This window comes from Ictalurus punctatus, chromosome 5, assembly GCF_001660625.3.
Source record: "Ictalurus punctatus breed USDA103 chromosome 5, Coco_2.0, whole genome shotgun sequence".
In the NCBI taxonomy this organism is placed as follows: Eukaryota; Metazoa; Chordata; class Actinopteri; order Siluriformes; family Ictaluridae; genus Ictalurus; species Ictalurus punctatus.
The window spans coordinates 13218459-13239922 of NC_030420.2; the positions used below are offsets into that span (position 1 = coordinate 13218459).

The following is a 21464-nucleotide window of genomic DNA, read 5'->3' on the forward strand; positions in this document are numbered from 1 at the left end:
ATATTTATGAGTGCAAAGTCAAAAGACATGACAAAAGACATGTAAATATGGAGATAGTATGCACTGGAAGTATATTAAATAACAAAATCAAAAGCGTCCAAATACTTATTTCCCCATCACTGTATAACTGATCTTTAAGTATACATTGATTCAAAAAACAAACAAACAAAAAAACAAAACCAAAAATCAAAGTGTTCCACCATGAAAGGAAAAGATGTTTATTCATGTTTGGAATTACACATAACTTCCACAAGGAAGACTGTTCAGTCCGAGGTGTAGTCTGGTTAGAAAGAAATGAAAAACATCAGTAATACATTAGAATCACTGCCACAAATAAATGTTCATGATCTTTTTAAATCAGTTTCAGAAGTCACATACAATGCAAAAAAAGAGAGAAAGGAAGTTGGGGACCTGTCAAACAGGGCCTGAAATGCACAGTTTTGAATACTGGACCATTTATGCACTACAATATTTTTTATCTTTCTTATTTGTTTGTTTGTTTGTTTTCTTATTTTAGTGAATTAGTAATAGGATGAGTAACATTTAAAATGTTTTCACTACTTACAGCAGTTTAACAGTGTAAATTTCCATTCCAATGTTCTTAAACCACACCCTCCCCCAAAATTCTCTCACTCTCTATGGTATTATTGTCATTTTTTTGTAAGTCGCAATAAAGCAACTAATTTTCTTTGAAGAATAAAATATGCATTACATTACGTGAGAGGGGTGTATTCAAAATGCACCCACATAACCTTACATAAAAAATTACAATATGGAACAACTATAACAACTAAAATGGTGATGAGATTTTTGAGAGGTAGTCAGTGATCGAGCTCTAAGCTAGAGAAATGTAGTAATGTTGGAATTCTATCAATTCTATCAGTATGAGTTAATGGAGCCATGTATTGATTTGTGAAATGTATAAATACTCTTAAGATTTATTATATACAAGAATGTTTTTCCATTATGTCTCTGAATGGAGACATGCCAAAATAGAGTTCTTATACATACTGGCTAAATTGTAAGGTATATCGGATAGCAGGTGAAACTCATTTCACTGATGGAATATTTTTTTCTCCCAAAATTTCCATAATTTTAATTTATTCCCCAAATCATCAAGTTCATCTTCTAATTTAGTGTGGTTAAAAAAGAAAAGGGAAAATAATGAAATGCATATCATCTTTAAAATTCCCAAAACCGCCATCCAAAAAATATTATCTAAATTAAATGGGTTAGATTTGCTATCAGGTTTTATGTTCTAAATGTCTAAATGTGTACTTGTGAATGTAAATGAGATATGAAACATATCTATTTGCACATTCACAGAAAATAATACAAAATATACTGTGTAATTAACAAAAAAATCTGAGAATGTAACAGTAAATATTAGTAAAATAATGAAGAGACATTGTCTGCTGAGACCAGAAAATTCAATTCCTAAGAGACATCAAAATGTTCAAATGTTCTGCTGAATGTATTTGTGAAGATGGTAGTTTGTGATGTCTCTGACTGATCAGTCTCCGATTGGTCAGTGTGTCAATGCAGAGATCAGTTCGAGGTATCAGAGTGCACACTACCAGGACCTTCAGTAGGGGAGATTGCAGAGGATGGGGTCATAGCATCTTGCCATCCCCCATTAGCCTGCAGTAGAAAAAAATAAAGAGAATTCATTAACAAGATTTAGAAGTGAAGTGACATGAAATTGTGAATGTGAGAAGCAAAATATGTGTGAGACAACATAGTAATGAGCATATCAAACCAAAGTTCCCAAAATTACACACTGTTCCTCCTCAATTCCTAAGACATCAGGCCAAAGCATATGGAAAATGTTACATATCTATGGCAATTATATAACAAATATTTATAACCATTTGAGTGTCTGACTTGAGGGGTGTATGCTTATGAGAAAGCATGATGGGTGTGAACATGCCTGTGTACAGTTGTCTGTATAGCCTAGATCCAAGCATACACTGTGTGAGACACCTCTTCATATGAAATTCCTAAGAATTTTTTTTTTTGTAGAGGTTGCAGTCGATTATGCTTTTCTGTGTCAGAAACTGAGTTTCCAGAATAGGTCGATAAATAAATTGAGCTGGCCTTTTTCAGCCACAGTGTCATGGTTAGGACTGAAATAGGAGAGTTGAGGAAGTCTGTTCAACCCTGGTGACATGGATCATTCTCTGGTCACTGTAGGCTAGTGACCAGACGAGTAGGCAGCCTGACACCTCCATTTTCTGTCTGGGGGAAATATTGGTGGGTGCGCATACACACACAAACACATATGCAGACATCTTGTGTTAGTGCTAATGGATTAATGGAGTGAGTGAACCAAGCACTATATCAGAGTGAGAAAGTGGATAACAGTGAGAGTGTTAGTATACAAGTGTGATTTGCAAGAGCATGACACTTCTTCTGCACTGCTGCAGGCCACAAAGTCAAATCCCAAGACAGAATGAATATTTGCAATGGATACACTGCCACGTCCCACTGTTGTTAAAACCCACCCATGTATTTTCATTTATAACACGAATTGTAATGTGGAATGCATAATGAAAACCACACACAATGACAGCACTATAATCCATCTAAACCATACAGTACACCGATTGGCCGTAACCTTTAAACCACCTGCTAAATATTGTGTAGGTACCCGTTTTGGTGCCAAAACAGTTCTGACCCATAGAGGCATGGACTCCACAAGAACTCTTTAAGATGTTCATCATATAAAAAATTATATATTATAAAAAAAAAAAATATGGAACAACTAAAATGGTGGTGAGGTAGTCAGTGAGAGAACCCCAAGCTAAATGTAGTAATGCTGGAATTATCAATTCTATCAGCATGAGGGAATGAAGCCATGTATTGATTTGTGAAATGTATGAATACGCTTAAGCATTATTATATACAAGAATGATTTCATTACGTCTCTGAATGGAGACATGCCAAAATAGAGTTCTTATACATACTGGCTTAATTGTAAGACTTGTATTTTGTGTTAAATAAAAATAAATAAATAAATAAATAAAGGTATATCCCACTCCCGTGGTATCTGGCACCAAGACATTAGCAGCAGATATTTTAAGTCCTGTAAGTTGTGATGTGGGGCCTCCATGGATCAGACTTGTTTGCAGAGATGAGAAGTAACAAAGTACAAATACTTCATTACTGTAGTTAATGAGATTTTTCTGGTATCAGTACTTTACTTTCACTATTTATTTTTCTGAGAACTTTTTACTCTCACTCCTTACATTTTTTGCACAAATATCTATACTTTCTACTTCTTACATTTTCAAACCAGACTCATTACTTTAGTTTTAATCTGTATTTGGCAGCATGATCAATGTTATTTCTTGTCATTGCGCGCTTTTTTCATTTTCTGGGTATCGTGCACAACAAACGTAAGCTAGTCTATGAAGCTACCACTGAGCAAGGCAGAAGGCAACAAGAACAATGGCTAACGTTATGGATGAGAGACGGAGTTAGAGATGTCAACATGACTGAGAATAGAAACATTCCTGATCACCCATGTCCATATATGAGGGAGATGTTCGAAATTTTCTGCATCAAAAAGGATTTTTGGCGAATGCGTTGCGAATCAACTTAAAAAGCAGGAAGTGCTGGCTTGCAAGAATTCACAGTCGTATTTGAGGAAGCACATATAGGTAAATTACATGTTTTATTGTTATCTCTTTCTTGTCATGAGCCAATTCAATGTTTTCAGTAATAATAGTCTATTTACTATGTTTGCTAGGTCTGTAATGTTAGCATAAGTTCATATAGGTGCTTTACTGCTTCTCAATTTTAGTGCAGCATATGTGTTTGCTAATGTTAGCATTGTCATTGTGAAATGTTTTATTTAAAAGTAGGCATTTCAAGCTTTCTTTAGACATATGTTTCAAGTATTCGCTGATTTTCAGTTCATTTTTGAGACATTTCAGAAAGATTCTCACGGAGACAGAGACAGCTGACAGTACACCCTGTTTATTTTCTTTATTTTACAAAAGCACAAGGTTTTGTTGTTACTGTGAGTTTAGACAAATAAAATTAGACCCTTTCTAGTTTCTAATGATGTCTTACACTTATCTGTATGGCCAAAAAGTATGCTTGCACTCTAATTTTCTTTCTGTTTGGATTTCAATAAAATTTACAGTATAACACTTTTTGTCATTTTTAAAGCATTATGACTATTGTCATTTCCAAGGACAAGAGGATATGGCCTAGGTGATGGCAAATAGTTTTTCTTTTTTCGTCAGCTTAGTCTTTTCTCTGTTTGTGTTCTACATGGTGGTTGCTCAGCCGGGATACATTCATTAGCTAACAAAATTTTAAATGCAATTTTTTTTTTGTATCAATATATTAATATGATGTGAGGTCCAGTTACCAGCATGACACTAAAACAGGTAGTAGTGATGGCTAATTTTTACTTAAGTATGTCAGAGCCCATACTTCTTTTCTTTAACTTGAGTAAAAAAATGTAGTTAGTACTTCAAATTTTACCTGAGTCTTTTTAAACATGAGTACCTGTACTTCTACTTGAGTGAAGCATGTGTGTACTTTTGCCATCTCAGCTTGTTTGTTCAACATATCCCACAGATGCTTGTTCAGATTGAGATCTGGGGAATTTGGAGACCAAGTCAACACCTTGAACTCTTTGTCATATTCCTCAAATCATTCCTGGACAATTTTTTTGCAGTGTGGCAAGATGCATTAACCTGATGAAATAGGCCACTGCCATTAGGGAATACAATTGTGGGGTGTACTTGGTCTGAAACAATGTTTAGGTAGGTGGTATGTGTCAAATGTCAAATATATATATATATATATATATATATATATATATATATATATATATATATATATATATATATATATATATATATGTATATGTGTGTATATATATATATATGTATATGTGAATTTGCTAATAAAGAGAAGAAAAATATAAAACAATAATAAACAAGAGCAATCACAACAGTTACAAGAAACACAAGGGTGAGGCAGACCACTCACTGTCACTCATACAGTGGCAGGCCTAGATATATTGTGCTGCTAATATTCAGCAGTCTTTATTTTCTCCTAGTAGGAGGAGAGGTTTATCACTGTTTGATAGATCATCAAATGTTTGGTGTGTGCGTTTCATTTATGGGAAGAATTTTTCTCAGATGTCTGTGTATTTTGTGCATTCTGTTACGCAACGCAGCTCAGTCCCAGTTGTGTTTTGGTTGCAATGTAGGCACAACCTTTCTTCCAGTGGAAGCCATGTTGTCCTGTGTCTGCCTGTTTCTATTGCTACGGCGCATCCACTGAGTCTGTACCTTTTAAGGTGCTTCTCAGTTTTTTATCTGTCAACATGCCTTTGTGGGGACAAATAGCATTGTATTTTACTCTGTTGTTGTGTTTGGGTTTCCCAATAGTTGATGTAGTTTTGCTTCATTTGTGTTGTAATTTGGTCTAATCTGATTTGTTTGACTTTATTGTTCTGGTCTAAAGTGTCAGTGTGGTGGGGGTTAGTAGGTGTTGGTGATCCTTCAGGGCTAAAGCTTCGGACAAGTCGAGAGAGGGGACTGTTTTCTTTGATCAGCTCTTGGTATTGCAGGGCTTTGTAATGATATGATTGGGGGGTCAGTGAGTTTTATGTGTTTCCAGAATTTGATTGCTCATTTCTGTATTTTTATAATTAGCGGATATTTGCCTAATTCTGCCCTACATGCATTGTTGTGTGCCAATATACTTGTAGGATATTTTTACAGAATAGTGCATGCAGGGTTTCAAATGGATGTTTTTCCCATTTGTTGAATTCTTGATTCGGCAGTGGACCCCACACCTCACTGCCATAGAGGGCAGTTGGCTCAATTACTGATACTAATACTTTCAGACAAATTCTAACAGGAATCTCTAAAGGGCATTGTCTTTTGAAGGCTTAAAATGCCCTACGGTCTTTATCTCTCAGTTCATTCACTGCAGAGTTTTAGTTGCCCGTGGAACTGATTTTTAGTCCTAGATAGTGTTCCCTGGGGTCTGGATCTTTTCTGAACAGTCATGATTTTAGTCTTTTTGAGGTTTACTACCAGGACCCAGGTCTGGCAGTGCTGATACAGCAGATCCAGGTTCTGCTGAAGGCCCTGTTCAGTGGGAGACAGCAGGACCAGGTCATCTGCGTAGAGCAGGCATTTGATTTCTGAGTCGCACAGAGAGTGACTGTGGGCTTATTATTATATATATATATATATATATATATATATATATATATATATATTTTTTTAGAGAGAGAGAGAGAGAGAGAGAGCGAGCCTACCTATCAGCCATAACATTAACACATATTTTTCCTCTCTCCATTACTCTAAAAAGCTGCAGTGCATCGAATAGTGCATTTTATGATGCACTACATTTTGTGTACATCATTATATCACACATGTTGTGATGTCTACATGCGCTGGGAACAGTCTTATTTGATTGACATGCTGTCGAAACCCATTTTGTGCTGTCTATTTGACCCAAGCACATTCATCAACCCAACAGTAGTGAGAAAACACTGAAAATCACTGAAAGTCTCGTAAATGTATTGTTTTAGGATGTCAAGTAGAGGTGCAAGGTTTGCTGGTAGGCTATAAATTAGAAGCCAAAACGAACAGTAGGGGTTTTTAAGTCTTGTTTTACTACCTGCAAAGGCAACTGGTTGTGGATACTGAACTCCTCAATGCTGTCGTTTATTAATTTTTTTCTTCTAAATGTGGCTCATCTCTGTTTTTATTTATGAATTTCTATCTGCTGAGTGCTCTGACCACTGCTGCTGAGTGGTCTGAATCTTGTGGTATGGCCTCTATATTTCTGCTTTCTGAGTTTTCTTCAAACTGTGGATTTTGATATCTTCAACCCTGCCCTGTGGAGGTCATTGGTGATGTCACTGACTGTTGTTTTTTTTTTTTTTTTTTTTTACAGCTCTCACAATGTTTCAATCAACTGTTGAAAGTTGGTTTCATTCTTTTTCAGGACATTCCAAATTGTTTCACTGCCTATGCCCGATGCTTGTGCACTGGGTCTGATAAATTTTCCCTCATTTCTCAGCTTCAAAATGGCTTGCTTTTCTCCCATATAAAGCTCTCTGAACTTCATGTAGATTAATCCTCTTTAACAATAATTGCAGTCTTTACAGGCGAAACCCATGGTTTAAACCAAGAGTAGACATTCAGAGCTATTAATTGTTTAAATACTCAATCTAACAGGGCACACCTTGACAACAAGAAATACCTGTCATTCACATGTTCCAATGTTTTTGATCACTCGAAAAATGGGTGGATTCAAACAAAAGGTGACATAATTGGTTTAACTTAGGAAATGAAAGCTGAAATTCTGATCTGTCATATTCATCTTTTGATCTCAATTCCAAATGTCTTCAATGTATAGCAAAAACAAAATAATTGGCCTTGCTATTCCAATACTTTCAGAGGGGAATGTATATGAATTTATGTGGATGAGCTCCATCAAGTCTGTAATGTCACTGATGTGTGCCCTGTGCAGGTTGAAATGCATTCAAGATTATTTGTGATGTGTCAGTGTTTACTTACATCCAAGCTATGTGGACTGTACATGGAGTTGCCCCCCAGATCATCACTGTATCCTGCTGTCTGACTGATAACATGTCGCAGGGTATCCACCTGCAGAGAACATAAGAGGAAGTAAAGCCTATCAAGTTGTGTATCAGGAATACAGGAAATATCAGAAACATATATGCTTTGTGCTAACACATTAAACACTCAGATCTAAACAGTGGAGGGATTATTGGACTGGATTAATCGAATTAAAGGTGGAAGCAAAGCAAAAACAAAGTAGCAAATTCACTATTTCAATCCAGTGAAATGCAGTCTATTATAAATCTGAATGTTAGCATTTCTTATCATCTGCGATTATGTGAAAAATATTGAACTTATCTAATTATCTTTGTCATCTCTTTTCTACAAGTGGCTAGGCTACATGTTAAGTACTTTGAATACTATGATGCATCCTATGAATTAAACCTTACCATTCCTACAGTAGAAAGATGTTTTTTCCATGGTCTGCCATGCTAGTTAATTGACTGAGCCACTGATTTGAACTGAGCTGATGAAACTATGTCTTTGTTATAACATTTACATCAGGTCATTGGTCAGTTGCTATATATGTTTTTCTAACTAACTCTCTACTATGACTATATTTAAATAAAATACTGTAAGTAAATAAAATATGGAAATGTATTTAGTGTATGAATTTGTGCAAAGTGTAGATATATGTTACTTTTTGTAAACAGCATTTCTTTGAAAGCATAGAGCTTTCATAACAAAAACATACATGGAACTGTATAATAACAAATACTCATTAATTACATGGATCTGTGTTTTGAAGTCAGTAATATTACATGATGCAGCATGTTAAAAATCAATCATAACATGCCATAAACAAATTTGATTTTTAACAATCATCTGTAACTATATTATCACAGTTCAAAAAACCCTCCTTCCCATTTGAAAATAATTTTCTAATGACGATGAGATGTATATCAAAGTAAATCATTTATAGAATAACACAGTTATACAGAGACAGGAAAGAATACAGATGCTTGAAGGAAAGGAAAGTTACATACACTCAATACCAACCCAAGAGCGAAAGTCAGAGCCAAATGCATTTGTTACATCACCTGTAAAATAGGATCTGTTCCAGAGGTGGGATCAATTTATTAACTCTAATGATAATGTGCTTTTATTGGCTACTGTAAGCCAAGATAAAAATAATTAATTGAAGGGCACTGATGGATTGTTCAAATTGTCTGTCCATGGCCACTCCATGCATCAGTTATCAACAATTAATAATCTTTTGCTAAAATGGGACTTAGGAGAGAGCATACAATTCAATGAGATTTGTGAATGTGGTTATCTGTAAATTGGTGGTGGTTTTTTTGAGGCTGCACTGAGGATAAATTGCTAACTAATAGATTCTCTGTTCTGGCATAAAGCTCCAGTCCCTGTACGTAGAGCCTACCTGTGACTGCACATTGGCTCCGACTTGTGCCCCTTGGTAAGAATCCCCATTCGGATTCTGCATGCTCATGAACATGTTCCCCGAGTTTGGGAGGTTAAAAGTACTTGACGAACCTGGAAAGGAAAAATGTAAGGGTCTAAATGAGTTTAGAGACTAAGAAAGAGAAGGGGATTTACACACACACACACACACACACACACACACACACACACACACACACACACACACACACACACATATACACATTCATACTTACTACAGCTATTACCACACCACACATAAAGCCAAAAAATGCAAGCAACTAGAGTGTGGCAAAGGAGAAAAGAACTGATGAAATTGAAGAAAGAAAAGAGATTAAACTGACCAATAGTATGGTCTATACTATATACTAAGATTCAAATACAAATGAACCAACAAATAATACAATAAATAAATTAACATCAGACATACACAAAGATTGTGTATGGGAATAGCAGCCCACCCTCCACAGGGTTTTCATATCACCTGCTATTCTAAATGACTAGTATGTAAGGGATCATGTAGCAATGACAATAAAAACAGATAGATGCTAATGGAAAAGGTCAGTACCAGTAAACATGCTGGTTAAAAGAGTGTTTTTGTTCTCTGCAGAATCCAGCTGAAATTCTTCATCTTTCATCTGGAATCCTGGATGCAAGAAAAAGGGGATCCCTTTAAATCTCTTGCCCACAAAGCCTAAGGGACTCGGCCATATCCGCAATATACTCTTCTGTTTAATATGTTCTTTTAGTTGCAGTGGTATACTGCATCATACTACTAGTCTTCTAATGGTAACACCTTAATGCACAGGAGTATGGTGAAACGGGACAGTGAGAGTAGTATAGAACCATTTGGGTTTTTTTTTTCTCTTTTCAGTATATACACAACAGAGCTTAATCTTGTCTGCTTAACTTTACTTGTCTTGTATAGCATTTACAGTATCTCACAAAAGTGAGTACACCCCTCACATTTTTGTAAATATTTGATTAATATCTTTTCATGTGACAACACTGAAGAAATGACACTTTGCTACAATGTAAAGTAGTGAGTGTACAGCTTGTATAACAGTGTAAATTTGCTGTCCCCTCAAAATAACTCATCACACAGCCGTTAATGTCTAAACCGCTGGCAACAAAAGTGAGTACACCCCTAAGTGAAAATGTCCAAACTGGGCCCAAAGTGTCAATATCTTGTGTGGCCACCATTATTTTCCAGCACTGCCTTAACCCTCTTGGGCATGGAGTTCACCAGAGCTTCACAGGTTGCCACTGGAGTCTTCTTCCAGTCCTCCATGATGACATCACGGAGCTGGTGGATGTTAGAGACCGTGTGCTCCTCCGCCTTCCATTTGAGGATGCCCCACAGATGCCTAATAGGGTTTAGGTCTGGAGACATGCTTGGCCAGTCCATCACCTTCACCCTCAGCTTCTTTAGCAAGGCAGTGGTCATCTTGGAGGTGTGTTTGGGGTCGTTATCATGCTGGAGTACTGCCCTGCGGCCCAGTCTCCGAAGGGAGGGGATCATGCTCTGCTTCAGTATGTCACAGTACATGTTGGCATTCATGGATCCCTCAATGAACTGTAGCTCCCCAGTGCCGGCAGCACTCATGCAGCCCCAGACCATGACACTCCCACCACCATGCTTGACTGTAGGCAAGACACACTTGTCTTTGTACTCCTCACCTGGTTGCCGCCATAAACGATTGACACCATCTGAACCAAATAAGTTTATCTTGGTCTCATTAGACCACAGGACATGGTTCCAGTAATCCATGTCTTTAGTCTGCTTGTCTTCAACAAACTGTTTGCGGGCTTTCTTGTGCATCATCTTTAGAAGAGGCTTCTTTCTGGGACGACAGCCATGCAGACCAATTTGATGTAGTGTGCGGCGTATTGTCTGAGCACTAACATGCTGACCGCTGACCCCTCAACCTCTGCAGCAATGCTGGCAGCATTCATACGTCTATTTCCCAAACACAACCTCTGGATATGACGCTGAGCACGTGCACTCAGCTTCTTTGGTCGACCATGGCGAGGCCTGTTCTGAGTGGAACTTGTCCTGTTAAACCGCTGTATGGTCTAGGCCACCATGCTACAGCTCAGTGTCAGGGTCTTGGCAATCTTCTTAAAGCCTAGGCCATCTTTATGTAGAGCAACAATTCTTTTTTTCAGATCCTCAGAGAGTTCTTTGCCATGAGGTGCCATGTTCAACTTCCAGTGACCAGTATGAGGGAGTGTGTGAGTGATGACACCAAATTTAACACACCACATCCCCATTCACACCTGAGACCTTGTAACACTAACAAGTCACATGACATTGGGGAGGGAAAATGGCTAATTGGACCCAATTTGGACATTTTCACTTAGGGGTGTACTCACTTTTGTTGCCAGTGGTTTAGACATTAATGGCTGTGTGTTGAGTTATTTTAAGGGGACAGCAAATTTACACTGTTATACAAGCTGTAAACTCACTACTTTACATTGTAGCAAAGTGTCATTTCTTCAGTGTTGTCACATGAAAAGATATAATCAAATATTTACAAAAATGTGAGGGGTGTACTCACTTTTGTGAGATACTGTATGTTGTGGAAGGCACTATAGTGAAGTGTAATTCTCTAGTCTAAGAGAACTTTCTATCATATCATCAAGATAAACTTGTGCAAGGAATCAGGAAAGGAAATGGAAACTGCTTTGAGACAATGTCTATTGTAAAAAGCGCTATACAAATAAAGTGAAAAGGAGAAATAGGGTGGTGATGGTCCAGGTTCAGTAATGCTTACCAGAATTGGGTGTAGTGGGGGAGTTGGTCTGACTGTTCTGCACGGCAGCAGCCACAGCATGTGCTGCATTCACAGCAGTTTTGGCAGCATACAGATTGGCCTCCTCTTGGAACTTGCCGATGTTCTTCTTGTAACGGATCCTCTTGTTGCCAAACCAGTTAGATACCTGGGGGAGAAAAAGTAAAAAAGGGGGTTGGGAGAGGAGAGGGAAGGGTGTCAGATGTCAAGGTGGACAAGGCACTGTGCACCACACAGTGTGATCACTTCAAGCTGTTTCGTTCGGGTCCATCAAGTTGATGGTCCCCAGCCTCGTGCAGTAATTTCCGTTTGGCTCACAGACTAATTAAGCGATTATCAGACAGAGCTTGTGCACTATTATGCATGAGAGCAAGACATGCTCTCTGTTTGTCTCTAGACAAAACCAACAGACCAGAGACTGCTTGTCTTGTGACAGTGAGTTCAGTGCTGCTCTGCCACCAAAGCTGCAACTGAAGATGGCAAAGTTTTTTCAAAGATGGAAAGAATCCTTGGTGTGCAATGGGACAAAATTCTCCATTATATAGGTTTTTGGTAAAGTATTAATTTCCTTTCCAAAAATTGTTAGATTTATGCCTGAAATTAAATCTAGTAGTATAATTAAGCAATTTAAATTACATTTTATTCATTTTAATCATGCAATTTTCCTTAGACCTCTTAGATTTATAGTACACATATTACAGTAAATAGTTTCACAATAAACTATTTCATATAGAAAACTTTAGCGTCCTCCTACAACATTTACCTCATACATTTATTACAATAGTATAAAAACTGAGACCACTGAAAACAATAAGATCTAGGTCACATGGGCACCAGAAGTGTCAATGCTTGCACTGCAATAACTGTGGAATGATAAAGAGATTATGGGTTGTTTCTTTATAACCCTATACATTACAGAGGCCTGTCACTATGGCTATTTCTTCTGTCATATTTCTGTACTGACTGGGCCAGGCAGAAAGCCCAAACCACTGTAATGAAGCTTTATTTAATTCTCACTGCATTTCCTCTTTAATATCTTGAAGAGCTGCAGCCATGCTATGCCAAAGCTAGTAAATTTACATGGCATCTGATCAGTGCTACTCCACCATTTCTAAAACTTTAATATCTAGGCAATTAAAATTAATGACTGCTCAGCCAAAACCCCCACAGTTGGCAGGAATTTGCTTTGATATTAATTGTTTGATGGGTTTACATAGAGGTTAAACTAACAAGCAAGGTTTAATCAGATATAATGAATGCAATAGCCATCATCCTTTTTGGCTAATCTGCTTAGAGTTAGGGTCAGGGTAAAATTCACATTTAGGTATTAAGCTGTAAACTGTTAGGCTTCTCTAATTATTCAGCCAAATGGAGCAATATCACTTATATTTGCCTGGGACATATGTCTGGAATTTGAACTTACAAAGAAAAAAGAAAAGAAAAGTAACAATGAAAAAATATCTAAAGATAAAAAAGAAAAATATTTTATAAAGAAGAGTTAAATTGTCTAACCCATGTAAAGGATTACATAACAAGACATAAAATCCTACACATTTGGTGTTCGTTCTTGGTCAATCAGGTTGTGTTTTTTTGTACATGATTATTTTAAAGGCATTCACGTGTCTGCCAGGACTCAGTCCACTGAACCTGTAGAGTGAAAAAAGGCCAAATCAGTGTTACGGTCCTGTATACATCCAATATATTAACATGGTATGCTGAAGAGAAAAGAATCACACATACGAAATTATGTTCCAGACTGACTGGAAATCATTCACTGACAAATCAATATGAATTATCTATATGGAAAAGTATCTGTGTCTTAAGAAATTGTGCAAGAGAGAAGAATGAAATGGCAACAAAAAGATTCACATGTAGTAATCACCAAGTGAATACACACTCTTAAAAATGTTTGTACCAACTAAGTGAAATTATTTAACCCTCCTATTATATTATGGGTCAATTTGACCCATTTCCACATTTGAGATGTTTGAAATACTGGTTAATCTCTCTTTTTCTTTGACTTTTTTTTTTTTTTTAAACTTTTTACTTTCCTCATTTAGGGTCATGAACTTGTATGCAAATATTTATTCTTATGTCTTGTCTTGGACAAGCCATAATAAAGGTTTACTGTTTTAAGTTGTTCTTTACTGTTTTACTGTGGAAGTCATTTTGGCCCATAATATAATAGATGTAACTTTTTCCCCCATTATAATAGGAGGGTTAAATGGAAATTTATGCCAAAATAGCAAATGGAGTTCAGCCATCCTCGAATAGATAAACACCACATTACACTATATTCACTGCATAAAATGGCAAAGGGCTTCATCCAAAAAATGTGTGTGTGTGTGTGTGTGTGTGTGTGTGTGTGTGTGTGTGGATGTGTGTGAGAGAGCGAGAGAGATACAATTTCAGACTTTCAATCAACTGATCACTACAGCATGCAACACTGACTACTAGGCTGAATGACCTCTGCTGTGTTCAAGTAATGTGTTATTTCTGTATTTCTGCAACTCAAACTCGGGTTTGGTTTCCCATTGTAGAGGGAAGCCAATGGGCTTCAAGTAAATAATTCAGCTCGCCACCCCCATGCTTGGCTCAATACACTGCTAAAGTTAATGCAAGGGAATAGGATAGGTTTATATACCATCAGATGTGTGCAGCTTTTCTTAAGGAACTCATACAACATGACCCACATATGAGGAAAATAAAACTGTCAAAAGTGGATACAATAGCTGTTGAATATTCAATAACAAATGTTAAATAATGAATAATAAATATTACTGCATTACTTTGCTAACACATTACCTCACAGCTCAGCTACATTTATAAGCTGACATATTGATAAGCATCACTTGTTTTAACCCCAGGAGTATCATAGTAGAATAAGTCAACCTAACTGGCTATTGACAAACATTTTCACTTCTACTCATGCTCACTCAGTCTGCAAAAGACATTAATGATCATCTAAAAAGGCCCTTCTATATGGTTGTGTATGAACAATAATTAAATTTTAATTCTGAGCAGATTTATGCACTTACATGTACAAATGTTTAAATTTCATAATCATCATTACATTCACGAATATCAGTAACAAAAGGAATCTATCATCCCAATCTCTTTGTTGGTCCAATTTAAGAACAAGAAATGACTTGAAATTTAGAAATGTAAATCACTCATTCATACATTCATCTTCAATAACCGCTTTATCCTGGTCAAGGTTGTAGTGGCTCCAGAGTCTATCCCAGGATTGATCAAAGCTAAGAAATACAATGGGGGAAATAAGAATTGAAGGTTTCAACATTTTTTTCCCAGTAAATACATTTACATTGAGGCTATTCACATGAAGTATTAACTCAAGAAATCCAGAAATATAAAGAATTCACAACATTAAAGTCCATAAAGTTATGTGTAATAAAGTGGAATGACACTGGAAAAAAGTATTGAACACGCTAAGAAAAAGCAGTTCTCAAAGGCAAGGTAAGGTAAGGAACCATCTGAAATCTGTTAGTAATTATAGCCCTATCTGTGCAAATTAATATCAGCTGGGCTAGTAAATTGATGGCCTATAAAAAGGCTTTTCATTACCAAGGTGTCAACCAATAAACATCTCGTGATGGGTAAAAGCAAAGAGCTCACCTAAGACCTTCCGAACCTTATTGTTGCGAAACATATTGATGGAATTGGATACAGACGTATTTCAAAACTTCTGAATCCTCCAGTAAGTACCATTGGGGCCATTATCCGCAAGTGGAAGCAACATCACTCTGCACATGCACACTTATGCACAGAAGCGCCTCGCAAGATTTATGACTAGGGAGTCAGAAGAATAGTCAGAAGAGTAGCCTAAGAGCCAAGGGCCACTTGGAAAGAGCTCCAGAGACACTTGGAGGCAGCAGGTGCCATCATCACAGAGAAAACAATAGACAATGCAGTCCACTGCTCACGCTCACCCTGCATTACGACTCCATTACTAAAGAAAAGGCATGTCAAAGCTGGTTTAATGTTTGCTACAACTCATTTGGACAAGCCTATGAAATACTGGGAGAGTGTAGTCTGGTCAGACGAAAGTAAAATTTTACTTTTTGGCTGTCATACTACACACCATGTTTGGAAAAGAAATGACGCTGCACATAACCCTAAAAACACTATTCCAATAGTGAAGTTTGGAGGTGGAAGCATCATGGTGTGGGGCTGTTTTTCATCCCATGGTACTGGCAGACTTCGTATAATTGAAGGGACGATGAATGGAGCCGTTTACTGGGAGATTTGGGAGAAGAATCTGGTGCCATCCAGCAGGATGATGAAGGTGTTAGAATGGCCCAGTCAATCACCTGACTTGATCCAATTGAACAAGATTTAAAGACAATATGTTTAGGAGAATGGGCCAAAATCACACCTGAATGCTGTGGCAAATTAATTTCTTCATACAGAAAGTGTCTTGAAGCTATCATTACAAACAGAGGTATCCACTAAGTATGAAATAAATTTCATTTAGCGTGTTCAATAATTTTTTCCTGTGTCATTCCGCTTTAATACACATAACTTCATTTATGCACTTTAATGTTTGGATTTCTTAATATGTGTGGATTTCTTCAGTTAATACCAAAGTCTGGTGAAAATTTCATGTGAATTGCCTCATTGGTAATATATTTACTGAAAAAAAAATGTTGACACGTTCAATATTATTTCCCCCATTGTAATAGCAACATTCAAATTGTATGGCTTTAGTGCCAAACACTATAGCTACCTATTAAAGTGCTAAAATAATGGCTACTTGCCAAGTGCAATAAACAGGAAAACAATAATAATAAAAAAGAAAAATAAATAATAATAAATTGTACACGAGGATGAATTGCTACACTAGATAACATTGCTAATCTGTAGGCTGTGGTAGCTCAGTGGTTAAGCCATTGGACTACTGATCACAAGGTCGTAAATTCAAATACCAGCACTGCCAAGCTTCCACTGCTGGGCCCTTGAGCAAGGCCATTAACCTTCAAATGCTCAGTTGTACTGTATAAATGAGATAAATGTAAGTTGTTCTGGATAAGGGCATCTGCCAAATGCTGTAAATGTAATCTGAAGCTTGAATTAGTCTTGTTATATTGGCAGATTTGTGTAATTTTAAACATTTATTTCCAGAAATTATTTTTTTTTTTTTAATTCTGCTAATAGAATATGAAAATTTAAAGCTTGAAATGTGTAAAACCATCTATAATAGTTATTTAACTTTTGATTTATAATAATCTCATAATAATCTAATTTCCATATTCAAGATATTTTCACTTAAGTTATAATTTTGTGCAGTGTACAGAAAAGCAGAGTTTTGCAATGCTTCAGCTTTTAAACAAGGTGACCATCACAATCCCAGATTTTGTGTAAAACTTATTGAACTCACTGTTACTTTACATTTACTTAAGTGGCTTTTAAATAAAATTAGCTAGTAAATGAATAAATGTGTTTTTATATGTACATTTGTTTGTTATTCAAGTAAATAATATACATAGAAAAAACATACTTTTGCTCTTCATACTTGCTGCCAGTCAACAGTGTGGACACACTACATAAAATAAAAAATAAAAAACACAGAGGAGATTTTGTAAGAGAGTACTTGGCCACTGCTTTTCTGAATTAGAGATCCTCAAAATAGTGTGCCCTTCAATTCTACTAAATGCTTTTAGAATGCGTTCACTGGATCCTCCTGGGGGCTCTTCAACTAAGTTCATGTGATTTTTGTTAGAGCCACCTTAAATCCTAATGTTCTTGATTGGCTGACTTGTTTCTATGGTACCCCATTTAATGGAGGTGTATAAAGGGAAAGAGTTCTCCAGTACAAAAAAAAAAACCCCAAAAAACATTAACAGCCATCAAAACACAAACCACAATGCAATAGTTCCCAGGCACCAACATTCTAAAGGCAGCATATTTGTGCAACACAGAATAACTGACTATTGATCACAGCACTCAAATACATGAGATATTTTCTAATAGAATTAAACACAGGTACCTCTCATTATCACTGTGTAGCAAACATGGAACATAAACTGGGACATGTAATCAAGGTAGAATTTTGTAGCTAATTTAACCTGATTTGATTAAAAGATCAGTAAGTGGTCTATCACAGGTCAGTGTTTTGTGCTAATGGGTCCTGTATATATGCAATATTTAATGCTGCACTAAAAGACATTTAGTAAAATCAAAAAAGTGTCAGTTCAGGTACATTACTGGGGGTGGTGATTACATCTGTTTGTATCCTGAGATTTGATTTTGATTAATGCACAAAAATGGGTATTATATATACATATATACACATATACACACACACACATATATATATATATATATATATATATATATATATATATATATATATAACAGAACAAGAGTGGAACAGGAGAAGTCTGACATACCTGTGCCACTGTGATGGTGCTTCCCACCCCCTGAAGGCAAAAAAAAATGGCTTTTACAGTATCTGACTCCTCAGTGGCCCTCCACAACCCCCTCCCCACAGAAAAAATAAACATTTACACTTGACAAACAATTTCTGTAGAACATGCTGGGACCTGCAGGTTAACATTAGACATTGTAAAAGACCACCATGTGGCTTCATGTGCTAAAACAATTTTTGTCTGTGGGGAAATGGATGAGGGGGGCACAACTGCCTTCAGGTATATGTTAACTTAATGTTTTTGGAGTGGGACAATCACTTTGGTTGTGACATTTCATCCAGCTATCTCTGTTGCTTCGTCACTCTTACAAACAGCCACACACATGCAGGAAGGCACTCACATGGTTACTGAAAGGCATAGCAGCTAACAAGGGATTTTATGAACAGTGGTGCATGTGATGCTATGGCTACAGGCTGGTCTTTCCTCAAAACTCAGTGAAACTCAATGATGAGAACAAAGAAAGGGAAGTTTTGGGGTCCAGTATTAAACTCACACTCTCAACCACGCCAACCTTCAAATGATCTCCATTCTTATTTACGCTACTACATAGATAATATTTTTCTGTTATCAAAATTAGTTACTAATTGATAGCAGTATTGTTTGCATATATTTACTTATTAGGAACACACTGCTTTGCTTTTGAGACTTCACTTAGTCATTCCGTCTCTGAACCTTGGTACATCTTTGTCGTCTGTAAGTTTAGGCCATTAGGGAACTAATGGAATGGTAGTTCTCACCTGGGATACTGTAATGCTGCACTTTTTAGCCAGTTCTTCTTTGGCTTCTTCACTGGGGTAGGGGTTGCTGAGGTGGGAGTAGAAGTACTCATTCAAGATCTCTGTTGCCTGTTTGCTGAAATTACGTCTTTTTCGTCTGAGATGGAGTGAGGGAAGAAGAGAAGAGGAAAGTAAATATTAAGAATAACATAAATGTGTCAGTTTGAGCTGAGATAACTGCACAGGGTCTGACTCAAAGAGCTGAAGGAAAATGAGGGGACAAGAGACATGAGGGGACATGAGAAAAAACACTCCGCTTTTGAACTTGGAAGACACATACACACACACACACACACACACACACACACACAATTTACTGGACAAGCTTATAATGTGCAGTGTTTCATGGAGACAGGTTCTCTCACTCTTTCTCTCTCTACCTGTTCTTTCTCTTTCTTTGATGGAGGGATTAAAATTCATTTGTGTATATCTCATAATAATAGAAAAAAAAACTACCATCACAGACAACTGAGTACTGCTCTACTGCTGTAATCTAGAGTGCCTGCTGATGGTCTCCTATCCAGCAAACACAAATGACTTCATCTAAAATTAAGTCTAATCTAAAGTGCCTTTGAAGTGCACAGCCTGGCAATGCTCAGGCCATCTGTCGACATCTATCACATCTGTCTGTCATTTATTGTATATAATTTCGATAACAAATAGATGTGTATTTGGGGGAGTGGTGGGTGCTGGGTCAGATTCACTCTGCAGATCAAACTTAAAATGTTTCATTCAAAAACAGACCTGGCATCAAGGAAGCGAGACCTCAGGATCATGACAGCTTCACAGGTGCTTTGTTTGAGCTGCATCTGGATGGAACTGAACTTGCGATGGATGATGCTGACCATACGCTCAATCTCTTTCGGTGAGATGGGCCGTGTACGTGACTGCTCCCGTAACAGGTTCATCACATGGGTTGTGAATTCGTTACATGCCTATGGTAGAGGTCAGAGAATCTTGATTGCAATTTTTATGACTTATTTATGAATAGTTGATAGCTAGTTCTTTAGGTTTGGAAATAAGCTAATGGACCTCCTTTTCACTTTGTTTCAACCACAGTGATTTGGTAATACACTATATGGCCAAAAGTATGTGGACACCTGAGTATTGAACATCCCATTACGAAATCATGGGCATTGAGTTGTTCCCCCTTAGCTGCTATAACTGCTTTCCATTAGAACATGGCTGTGAGGATTTGTGCCCAGAAGAAGAAATTTGGCAGTGGAGCTCACTTTGTGCTCAGGAGCACTGTCATGCTGAAAAACATTTGGGCTAGGCCCCTTCATGCCGGGGAAAGGAAATTTTAATCCTAGAGCATACTGAAACATTCTAAACAATTCTGTTCTCCAAACCTTTTGGCAACAGTTTCGGAATACCCCTTATATGGGTGTTATGGTCAGGTGTCTACATTCTTTGGTCCATATACTGTAGTGTATTTGATTGTCTAGCTTTGGGTTTGACATCATTCAGGCAGTAAAATAAAAAAATAAATATAGATTATGCTATAGATTATTATGCCTTTGATGAATGGTTTAAGCTCTGTCAATACACATGCAATAATAATTATTCACAGAGTTATGTGGCTGAAACTCTATCATCTTGACTGCATTCAGTTGAACTGAGTTTAAAGCATCAACTCTTCAAAATGAGATAAACAGTTTGTGCTGTTTGTGGCAGAGTTAAATAATTGAGCTGACTAGTAAATTAAGTAACCTAAGAAAGTGCTGAATTTCCATTTAGCACTTGCCCAGCAGGTCTCTAATTTAATTGCATTCCAGAGACAATTAAAAAAGGAGCCAGGGACAATGCAACTTGTGGGCTGATTAAAAAAAAATGGAATCAGTAGCATTTACCTTCATGGCTACTGTTCCACAGAATCAAAACAGCTTTTGGTTAAAACAGTATTTCACATCACTTAGTATACACTATATAGACAAAAGTTTGTGGACACCTGACCATCACAGCCATATGTACTTTTTGAAAATCCAATTCCATAAGTAATGCCCCCCTTACTGTTATAAAATCTTCCACTCTTCTGGGAAGGCTTTCCATTAGATTTTGGAATATGGAATTTGCCTCTGGGGATTTGCATTAGTGATGTCAGGCAATAATGTTGAGTAAGGAGACTTGGTATGCAGTAAGCATTCCAGGTCATCCCAAACGTGTTCATTGGGTTTAAAGTCAAGGCTTTGTGCAGGTAACTCTAGTTTGTTCACTCAGTGGCAAACCATGTCTTCATGGACCTCAATATGTGTACAGAGACACTGTCATGCTGGAAAATGTTTGGGCTAGGCCCCTTTGGTCCAGTAAAGGGAAACGGTAATGGTACAGATACAAAGGAATCCTATTCAATTGTGTGCTTCTAGGTTTGTGACAACCATTTGGTGAAGGCCCACATATGGGTGTGATGGT

General features: G+C 37.1%; 1 protein-coding gene across 8 annotated transcripts in view; it reads right to left on the minus strand.

The window, feature by feature from the left end:
- Nucleotides 1–202: 202 nt before the first annotated feature.
- Nucleotides 203–21464, minus strand: part of pbx3b (pre-B-cell leukemia homeobox 3b) — a 193503-nt gene continuing 172241 nt past the window's right edge. For 2 of the 8 annotated variants that reach the window (XM_017468698.3, XM_017468699.3), the window contains 8 exons: nt 19797–19987; nt 19014–19149; nt 18238–18267; nt 11810–11975; nt 9601–9678; nt 9013–9125; nt 7566–7655; nt 203–1641 (listed from right to left, as the gene is read on the minus strand). In XM_017468698.3, coding sequence (XP_017324187.1) covers nt 1549–1641; nt 7566–7655; nt 9013–9125; nt 9601–9678; nt 11810–11975; nt 18238–18267; nt 19014–19149; nt 19797–19987 — 897 coding nt within the window. In that variant the 3' untranslated portion in view covers nt 203–1548. The remainder of the gene's footprint in view (nt 1642–7565; nt 7656–9012; nt 9126–9600; nt 9679–11809; nt 11976–18237; nt 18268–19013; nt 19150–19796; nt 19988–21464) is intronic. The other 6 variants (XM_017468701.3, XM_017468702.3, XM_017468704.3 and 3 more) reach the window with 6 other exon arrangements.